The sequence below is a fragment of the Melanotaenia boesemani genome, chromosome 14 (assembly GCF_017639745.1).
Source record: "Melanotaenia boesemani isolate fMelBoe1 chromosome 14, fMelBoe1.pri, whole genome shotgun sequence".
Lineage (NCBI taxonomy): Eukaryota > Metazoa > Chordata > Actinopteri > Atheriniformes > Melanotaeniidae > Melanotaenia > Melanotaenia boesemani.
The window spans coordinates 8471803-8482847 of NC_055695.1; the positions used below are offsets into that span (position 1 = coordinate 8471803).

General features: G+C 39.4%; 1 protein-coding gene across 1 annotated transcript; it reads left to right on the plus strand.

Moving 5' to 3' along the window:
• Position 1: 1 nt before the first annotated feature.
• On the plus strand, positions 2–11000 carry LOC121653008. The gene is made up of 5 exons (XM_042006186.1): positions 2–174; positions 5243–5595; positions 6730–7290; positions 7838–8051; positions 10313–11000. The coding sequence occupies exons 2-5, from the start codon at positions 5322–5324 to the stop codon at positions 10566–10568; spliced, it is 1305 nt and encodes a 434-aa protein (XP_041862120.1). The 5' UTR covers positions 2–174; positions 5243–5321; the 3' UTR covers positions 10569–11000.
• Positions 11001–11045: the final 45 nt, after the last annotated feature.

An 11045-nucleotide genomic window follows, 5' to 3' on the forward strand; every position in this document is an offset into this window, starting at 1 on the left:
GGAAAGCCTAGTATTTTGTCGGTCCTGAAATTTGATTCAGAAGTTCAGGATCCTAGAAGACAAAAAGCAAACGGAGGGGGAGGGAAGAAAAGCAGACGAGGACGGAGGGTCTTTTTTTTTATTAAACAGCGAGAAGAGAAAACGCACCTAAATACTCTGCAAACTTCAACCAAAGTAAGTTGATTTGAACAACAAATGTTTTTAATTCATGAAACGCTCAGCTAGGCATTTTCGGAGGAGAATTAAGTTAATTTTGTGTGTGAACAATGTTAGTTTGCTACTGTAATTGCTGAATGGCCACAAGATTTCTGAATGACTCGTGTATTTTACGCACCGTTTCACGCAGGCTCGAGCGCTTCATTTGATCAATAAATGTGGCATTTCCTGCACCCCCCCCCTTTAACAATAAACCAGACCCCACTCGCTTTGTGGAGGAGGGATTGTTGAAAGTTTTCGTTTAAGGAGTTGCTCAGCAGCGATAGGAAAAGGTTATTTTTTTCAACCGAGGATTCAACCATTGGCCCCCACACGCGCCTTTCCCCATCCACGCCAGCTCCGATAACCACGGCGTGATTTATTTCCTTCTGACCGTAACGTCCGACGCCTTCTAATTACGCCTCTATACATGGTAAAGTCCCCATTTGTTTGGAGGAACGTGGTCTGCTCGGAGCTTTGCGTGCCGACTCCGCACCGCAGTTTGGATGTGCGCCAAGAAGTCCAGAAGAAAATGCTCCAAATTCAATCTGCAGATGTTAATGAAGCTCCTGAAACCGTTCAAACACCGTCAGCCAGACAAAGGCGCGTGATTGGTGCCATTTTACCTTAATCTGGCCGATCCTTTTATTCAGTAAGTGCAGTTTATGCGTTTTTAGGGAAAGAAAATGCTAAATGGAGAGAATGGGCCCCAACAAAATATAACCAAAAAGACCAAATGATCACATTTAATTAAATACATTTTTGTATGTGATAAGCATCTGTAGATGTAACAGCTGTATAAGAGCTGAATATTTCACTCTGAGTTCAGTTTAAAAGATAGTAGTAATTGAAATTCTTGAGAAAATATTCCCAAAACAGTGGAAAACTTGCATAAGGGGACTTTTCTTGGAGTGCCATAAAATCTCAGTTTTTTTTATTGAATAAATGTGGTTTTTGTTTTGTTTTCCTAAATACCGTTATGAACATGTTCATAGAAATTAACCTTCAGTGCATCTGCTGTGTCAAGAAGCAGCAACTGTAAGCTATTCAGCATATTCAGAACAGTGAAAGTAGTGGATCATTTAGGACTACAGAACACCCTTTAAAGAGAAATAATTGCTTTTTATCCATAAGAACACAATGAAACCTGACATAAGTAGTCACAAGCAATATGTGTTGGGAAAGATAATCTCAGTGGAAGCAGTGGGCCTGTCACAATTAGTTCATTCACACGTGGATGCAGTTGCTTGAAGTGCCTGATTATTTTGCTTGGTTACAGATATTTTCCTTCACCTGCTGAATAACAATAATTGAAACCAACAGAAATGGCATATTTTCGTCGTATTTCTTTGTAATTCTCCACAGATTTCTTCCTGCTATTGTTTAGTTGCACCACATATCTTCACTTATCTTCTACTATACCACTCACTACATTTTACTCACATGAATGAGTGGATGCAGCTGAAAACCAAACATCACAGCATCCTGGGGGGCACATTTTTGTTTTGAAACAGGTAATTTAATATTTGCAGGGTCATGATATTTTGGAGGGTTTACTTTATTGGTGTAACCCACTGAAGCATGAATTATTTAAAAAAAAAGTGCTTTTCTTTGTTTTTAATCTTAAGTGACTTTTTATTTTGTTTATTTTTATACATTCTATAAAAGTATTTTAAAATTCCATATTTGTATAATATAAGTATTCTATAAGAATATAGCTTGATATAATTTTCTTGTCCTGTTTATTTCTTTTTATTCTTTTAGGCAAACTTGGTAGATGTAAATCTATGTATATATTAAATTTTATGATATATTTATTTATTCCTCAGTGAGTGGTAGTGCATTGGATGAGTCACTGATGTCCAGTGAATTGGTTTTTGCAAATACTATCCACACCCATGCATATACAGCAGAAAAGCCTTTAAATAATGTTCCTTAATGTTAAATACAACATGTGTCATGATGATGTTATTAAGTAAAAAAAATAAAATAAAAACTCCCTGGATTTCTTTTCACATTTAGGGCATCAACATGTCAGCTGCTGATTTCCAGTACAATGTTTTCAACAGGTCACTGATGGGATTTTATTGATGCCTGCAACAAGTTGATGACTGGTTTCAGCATAACATTAAGGCATAATTTGGACTTTATCATATTTCGGAAATTGTTTAATTATTCATCTGGAGTTTATTAACAAGGTCAACTAAAAATGAGACTACGATCACTGCTTGCACACCTTGGATTGAATAATTTTACCATTTTCAATCACATGCTTCAATGTTTAAAGGCTGATATGGTCATATGTGTAACAGACAATTCTTTTCCTACTTAATAGATCCTCTAAAAATTCATTTTGTACCTTCAAATGGTACCTTTCCAAGACATTTGCTTGGCAAAAACAACGTCTTGACATATTTTTACTGAGGCTCATGGCAAATAGCTTTCTTAAGCATCAAGCAATGTGTAACCATCAGAATGTGCAACGTCATTATTATTTATAATGAACCAAAAGAAACACAGACCGCAAATTTGCTCTTCAGCAGTAATAAATTAACTAGAACAACAGACGCATTTTTGATGTTCTGACATCAATTGGTGAGTAAGCTCCACCTTCTGACAGCAGTGTGTAAATGTGTGTTTGCTTTGGGACATCGGATTCCAGAGGTACATGGCTAAAAAGTTTAATGTTTACCACTGTATAATCAGAAATTATGACTCAGATCACCCCTCTTATAGTCTGGACTCTTCTAACATAATATGTGACCCTCACATATCCAAGATCACAGAGGTCACCATTTCCGATGTGTGACTGATGTGAATGTGTGACTTTACTTTACCTGCCTTAATGAACTCAGACTTAAATACAAGTGTTTTCAAGACTTCACTCATCTTTTAAGACGTACATACAGAGAAATGTACCCTCTCGCCCCCTACTGTCACAGATTCTGATGGGTCACAGATTTTGGTGTAACACCTGTTTGAAAAAACGGACAGTTGCATTCATGTTTCCGTTCTGCATCCAGGTGTTATGGCTTTGTAGACAGCTGTGAGAGAAACAAGAGGCAACACTGCCCGTGTGTGCTTCATCACTTCTGTAAACAGGAAGAAGCTCACAGCTGATGGCCAAAATGTATCAATTTAGCTAGCAATGGAGTAACACACCGTATGGTAACGGTAACTGAGTTAATTTATTTAAAGATTAATGTGTTAGAGTATTTGTTACTGACAAAAGTAACAGCGTTACAGTACGTCGTTACTACCCAACGCTGGTACAGTTCTCATGAGGCCAAGCAAGAAGTTGATGCACTCCGCCAGCTGATGGGAAGGATGTTTGCTATAAGAGCTGTTTGCTCTGGGAGTACTGGCCTCACCATAAATTTGCTTACTGCCGAAGTTCTGGGAACACCAGGGTTCATAGGCCTAGGAACAGGGCTAGTTCCTGGAACTAGCTGTTTTGGTACTATTGCTCATCAAGTGGAGCAGGCTGACCTGGCCTCGTATTTGTTTTAAGATTTCACTCTGTAAGCTCCTGGGTTAGCCCAGGTCCTAACTGTGTCGGGCCTGGTGCTCCTATAGCAAGTGCCTTCGTCAGTTAACTCCTATTCAACCAGGAGCAAGTGAGCAAGCTTCTCACCTTCCTCTCAGGGCTTGCCAGATGTTTCAGCTCCTTGCTCAGGCTGCCCTCCATCTAGCCTGTTATAATTTCTTCTTATAGTATGCTAGCTTCTTATTACACCTGTTCCACACAGCACCACCCAACATGTAGTAGGAACGGGTGATACCAAAAAATTTCCTGTTGATACAATACCATTAGTTTATGGTACTTTTTCATCAATACTGAAATTGCTTCACATGCAATTTTATTGCTTAAAACTCTCAGAAGGAAAAAAATGGCATGTTTTGTGTCAGCAAAGTGGTATATCGATATTAAAAAAGAATCAATCTGATATTTTGAGTCGCTGAAATCAAAGTATTGATTACAGAGTATTGATATAATCATTGCTAGCATGTAGCCAGGATTACTTAGCCCTGGTTGCTCTGAATAATCCAAAACGGCCGTCTCACTATTTGTTATTTTCAAACAAGATGGTATTCTGCAGATTCAAAACAGAAATCCTTAGCCAAAGCTCTGAAAACTGATTTTAGTCACATTTTACATGTCAAGTTTCTTTTGAGAAGTAAACAGGTTTTAGTGGACAAATTTAAGTTTTCCAGGAAACCTTCAGGGAGTAAAAATTTTCAATAAAATTACAACATTTTATTAAATCTGATTTGAAATAGGATAGCATTCAGTCTTAGCAAACTTGAGTCCCACATGATTGTACAATATGACTCTCATCGAGCTTTGGAGACACGAAAAGATACAACCCCAATGTCCCAACAGCATCATTAGAGTTTTATGTGCAGCATCTTTCCAAAACGTGGTTTCTGAACTTCCTGCAGGCTGTAAAACTGTGTTATTTTCATCTTCTTTTCATTTCTATTTGTCCAAAACAACCCAGATTACGCACAGTTTGTATGTGTTGAGAATGTAAAAATTCAACAAATCTGCATTATTAAAAAACCAAAACAAAACAAACTAAACAACACAAACCTGCAAAGACAGTTTGACCTTGAAGGAAGGATAAACTCTGATTTCATGTGGGTGGTAGTTGCTATGAGTATAACCTTATAGCAAGAGTTTTCTTTTTTTCTAAGAAGCACTTTTCCTCACTAGACGTAATCGGTTCACATGAAGCTTCATTAAGGGTTTGAAACTTTTCCTAAAAATTTTCCAGAAAAGCCAAAGAAGTATTGTGAAAATGCAGATTTCAATTCATTTGCTTCTACCATCTTACCCTGAATCTTAAGGGGGAAATCTAGATAATTATTTTTTAATTTGGGGTCAAAACTTTTTTAAAGTTTGTGGTGGCTTTAAATTGCCTGTCTTTTCCCCTGACAATAGTTGACACTAGTTAAAATAACTAACCCTTAAAACAGATTAAATTCTGTTGTAAGAGGGAGATGCATACAGTGACTTTCACTCTCACACTTCTCTGTGTCCCAGGTCTGGTGTTTTTTTTTTTAGCAGTTTTTGGCCTGGTTTCTGTCTGGACCTCTTCCTGCTCCTCTCAGGCTGTGTTACTATGAGCGCCTCAGGGCTTCAGGCCACTAACCGGCAGAACGCAAAGGAGCTCGACAGCATGAAGGAGTCCATCAGCGATATCATCAACCAGCTCCAAGACATTGACCCAGCAAGGCTGTCATTCTCCCCCTTCCTGGACCTGGACACCCAGATCTCCTTGGCGCCGGTGTCAGACAGCCCTGAGTCCTCAGTGGAGGAGCTGCACTCGTCCTCCCACTCTGTCTCCGGCTCCCAGCGCTCTCTGGAACTGCCACCAGCAACAGATCAGCCAAGCAGTGAGTTATTACTGCCACTTTTAAGTGTCTGCTTATCAAAGCTGTAGGGATCTGAGAAGAGGCCAGAGATCAGCTCTGGACGAGAGCTGATTAAAGCAGAGCTACCAGATATCATGTATCTTAAAAGTTCATACACACACACACACACACACACACACATATATATATATATATATATATATATATATATATATATATATAAATCTCATGAATGATTTCTATCCATAAGCCCAATAAAACTCGTAATAAAGACTTGAGGGCAGTGCCACGTCAGATAAATCAACAACAGCAAAGATGATTAGAGCTAGGGACTACTGTTTTTCTGGGTGGTGATTTTCTTTCTTTCCTTCTTTTTTATGTATGTGTATGAATGTTCATAACTTTCCACTGCTGAAAAATTTTTTGCCTCAGAGGTTTAATAGATATTGATGAGCTTGCCTGCAGCAACAGAAGGAAGAGATATTTTTTTTCAACAATTTGTCTCTAAATTCAGATTTGAATGATTCTTTCCCTTTTAAACACGTTGCAAAATATCAAATTGTTAAATATTTTTGAACAGAACTGCTTGCAGGACACACCTTATCATTAATAAAAGCAGGATAAAAATATAAAAACAGTGAGCCTGCAACCCTTTTATGATTTCCTCACCCTGTCAGTAACAATCAGCCCTCTGAGTTCTCTGGCTTCTTCTGTTGACACGGAGGAAACCTTTGAAATCAAGCACTTATAAAAGTATCTGCTAAATAGCTGAAGTTTTAGTAAACTTCTCTCTGTCAAGAGGAATATTATATAAAATATATAATATTTTTGTCTGTGGTCTTTTGATGAAGGTCACTACTTACTTATTTATGCATCCTTAGCATTTTTTGGACATCTATAGCAGATTAAACTATATACAGATAACACTTATGCTGTAATAAGTTATTGTTATTCCAGTACTATCAAACAGATATAACCACACTGATTTAATTAAAAAGCCTCATGTGTTTCTCACTTACACTTTAAACAAGACTCTGGCCTTTGCTTTGTACTCTGGACCTACAGAAGTAAATGAATGATTAATGAAACCCTGCAGTAGATTTTTTTTTTATCTTTGTCTGGATTCAGTTTTTAAGTGTGTTTTGATTTGAACAGGCTCAGCTCCACACCACCAGCAGCCAAACCTCCCAGAACAGCCTGCAGCTGATCAGACAGAAGAAGGGAAGCTGGATCAGATTCTTTCCAATCCGATCATCACAGCACAGGGTCTGGATGCCACCATGGAAAACTGCATTGGCCCTCCAACACCAGTCTCTCAGGGGGACATTCCCAATGGCACAGAAATGCCAAGATGGAGTCCAGAATCCACCAACCTGGACTGTACTGTGGATGAGGGCCGGCCTCTGATAGGTCTGCCACCAGAGAGTGTGGAGCTGGCTGTGTGGAGCTCAGAGAGCCGAGGAGAGACTTGCACGGCTGCAGAGGAGGCTTCAGGTCAGGGACGTTGCTGCTGCCGCTGCTGCCAGTGTAAATGCTGTCAAAGCGGCAGAGTTCCAGCTTTCCTCTCAGTGCTGGCCTCCATTCTGTGTGCAGCCGGGATCCTCTATGCACTCTATTTCTATGTCCCCATTAGACCCCCTGACTGCCCCGACATAACCAGCCGTATGCTTTTCACCTTCTGCTGCTGCGTGGTGGCTGCACTCCCCATCCTGCTGGGTACGTTTCAAACACCTGCACACCAAACACTGGCTCACATGAAAGATAAAGATTAAAAGAGAATTTGATTTTGTCTGGCTGCCTCGTCTTGGAATGCTTCAGTGTCCTCTTTAATTTCATGCGCTCTCAACCTCAAATGCAGCAGACCTCCAGGCCTCTGGAGAAAAGCACAAATTTTTTCTCCTTCACATATTTTTAAATGGAAACTACAATAAGAGGTTTCTGTCTCTCAGGCTGTGGCCTAATTGTCTCAGTCGTTTTATTCACTTCCAAGCCTGGTGACTCGGAAAGGGAGACGGCAGGTGGCAAAGACATCCAACCCAAACCCAGCCCAGATGATTTTCCTTTCACCTATTTATCAAACAAATGATAGTAAAGAGTATTTGCATGTAGGACATTCTGCTGGCAGCTGCTCTATTCAAATGAAGAACTTATTTTTTAAAAAAGAAATGCTGTCTGACTGGTTTGCCATAAGCTGAGAACTGCTTGTGGAAAGATGGCCCAGATTTAAGATCTAACTGACTTCTTGCTGTTTTATCCCTCGCAGCAATGCTCATGAGTGCAGTGTGCCAGTTCTGTGACGGCTCCTTCAACTTGCAGGAGTCATTTCCCAGAAGACAGGCGCTTCAGCAGCTGTTTGTCACGACGTCCTTGGAGCAGTTACTCCTCTATGTCCTCAACCTCGTTGTTATGGCCGCTTTACTGCCTCAAGACCAGCTGAAGTTGGTGCCTATACTGGTTGCTATGTTCATATTTGGAAGGTGAGGTTCTAAAGTGGAGCAAAGGAAGGTTTGATGGCTGTGAAAAAGTTGTAAAAATCACCACAAATCTGGTAAAATCAGAGTAAATTAAACTTGGTTTAGTGACTGCCCTGCTTACACAGACCTAAACCAAAAATCCAAGTCCAGTTAAGGGAAACTGATATGACACAGAGATATGTGGTGTGGATTATAACCACCTTTAACAGTAATTACTTGATTAATCGTGTTATATGCTATTTTTAGTCTCACTGATTGTTGTTGTAGTTGTAGTCTCTCAGATTCTTTCAAGCTGGAATCATTAACCCTCCACCGCTGTGTTTCACAGCTGCTATGAGGTGTTGGTGCTTTAATTTCTTCCAAATGTGGTGATGTGCATTGTGGCCACATTTTTTTAGAGGTTTTGTGGTTTGTTTAGATGGAACTTTACAAACTTTAACCCCTGATTTCTGACTGAAATTGGTGGAATATCTTCTACCATGGCATCAAATTTAAAGATAGCTGTCTCAAGCTTGAGAATCAGTGGATCTAAGTCATTCATTATAAGTGTATTAATTGTCAGTCTCTGTCTATGAACATATTGGTTGTGTATTTGTTTAACACACATAAAAGAAATGACCACTGACTGGGCCATCTCATTTTGAACGGTAGCTATTTAAGATGAGATCACATCAAACTAGCCGGGAGCATTTCGAAGATTGGTAAAAAAGAAAAAGCTGAATGAAAATGAGAAAAATTGAAGCTTGTTGGTAATATGCAAAAATATTTATTAACTTTCTTGAGGTGGTTTTTGCTGGTTTTAATGAGGACTTGATCCGTATTTGGGGGAATGGAAACAACTCTCTAAATCTTGTCTGACAGAAAAAATGATGAAAATGACATGGCTCACCAGATGTTTTTACACTAAGCCAACAAGCCATAAATTCACATGGCAAACTAGAGTCTTTCCCAGTTTATAATCTCCCAGATATTCCAAGAGATGAGAACAGTTCCTGAAAGGCTGTCTCCATTTGGCTCTTGTGGATGTCCTTCGTAGTTATTATTTTTTTTTTAATAAGAGCAACTACTCTTTCTGAATCAAACTTACTAGCTATATAACATTTACCGCCACTCTGGCAACACTACGCAGCCTAGTTTATTCATTTTTAGCCCCACTACCGTACTTTGGTGGATTTTCACACTTTGACGCCCCTGAACAACTGCTAATTTGGCCTCCAACTTGCATCTCGTCTCTTCTCTAAGCTATTTTCAGCCAGTAAAGATCAGTCCTATGTTGACTCTTTTCTTATCTCTGGCTCCTTCACTTTCTTTCTTTCTTCTTCTCACTTCCTCAGATAATATCTTCCTCGGTTTCTTTGCTGAATCAGGGTGGTGCGTGTTTAATATGACCAGTAGGTTGATGTCCAGTGGCTGGCGTGTGATGTTGTGCCGTAAAGTTAAACACAGTTGTCACGTGATACTCTGGGCTGGGAAAAAAGTTGTGAAGTGCAGTTTTTCAGTCTCAGGATGCTGCAGGGCATCGACGGCTCCAGGAATGTGCATAACCAAAGTCAGTGTGACATCAAAACAAGCCAGAAGCAGAAGTTTTAAGGTTGGAAATATATTTAGTGTTTCTTTAAACCAGCTAAAAGAAATATGTTTGATGTGTTTTTCTCAACTTCTAAAAAGATAAAAAATGTGCCTGGTTAAGCTTATAGGATAAGTTATGTCTTCCTTCTGCTGTTGTTGATTTCTACCTGCACCTGTAGGACATCTGCTAAATCATCCTTGATGACAACCAGCCAGTCACAAGCTTTTCTTCACTGTTCTTTGGTGCTGGATAAGTTATGAACAAGTTATTAGTGCTAAGGAGTTGATTAATGTGGCAAAAACAAAGAAACAAACAATTAAAATGAAATGTTGCACAGAATATAAAAAGTAAAACTGCAGGTCAGAAAGTCCGAACTGAGCTGACAAATGCAACAAAACTCATTTTCTCTGTGGCTTTGTCACATTGTACAAAACAAAGCTGATATATGATCCCATAATAAAATAATTGATTATGACCTTTTGAACTAATGTTCATTGAAATGTTTTCTTAATATATGAGATTAAGATGGTTTTGACTAAAAAAATACATTTGTATCAATATTTAGATGAAAATAAGCCTGACTGCAGCAAATGTGCTTCCACTAATAACCAACAATCAGGGAAATTATAAGTGTTTATAATTGACGTTTGAACTCTATCTGATTTCCCGTCTGGTGTCTTTTGATCCTCCGCAGGCTTGTTTACTGGTGCAGCCTGAACACGTGCAGCTCCTGGCGAGGCTTTGGCTCCGGTCTGACCATCTTCCCGCTCCTCGCCATGGTTGCTCTCAATCTGTACCTCATGTACATCCTCAATCTCAAAGAGCCCCTTTTTGTGTCTCAGGACATCCTCTATAATCAGGTCACCCCCTCTTCCTGGTCCAGGGAGACATCACAGAGCCCGAGTGGCAAACCAGGCATCTTACCCACAGACATCCTGGATGCTCAGTGAGAAGGCGAGCCGTGCTTTCTTCTCTAAGAGGAGGCAATCTTTCCAAAAATAGGCCATTCCTGTGGTCTGCACTTGAGTACAGCTACACCCGCTGCCACTATAACCTCCATCTCTGACGGCTTAACTTGTGTTTTTGCTCCTCCTGTGCACAGCCTTTTTATGTGGATTTGTGCTTTATTATCTGAAATACAAGACTTCGGCCTGCTAGTGGCCGAGGGTGCCTTTGAACAATGCTGTAGTCATAAACCATTTGTCCTTTTAAGCTATTCCAGTGCCTATATTTAATGTTTTGAACTTTGAGTACTTAAAAGCTTTTCCATGTCTACATTTGGTTTGACTTTAAAAACACAAAGCAGGTCCAATTGTCAAGCTTTTTATTATTTAGACTATCCAGAAACTTTGTGCGTGATGAAGACAGAATAAAAACAATTGGTAAAAAATGTTTCCATTTCTTCCAGTTGCTTTTCCATCAACCAG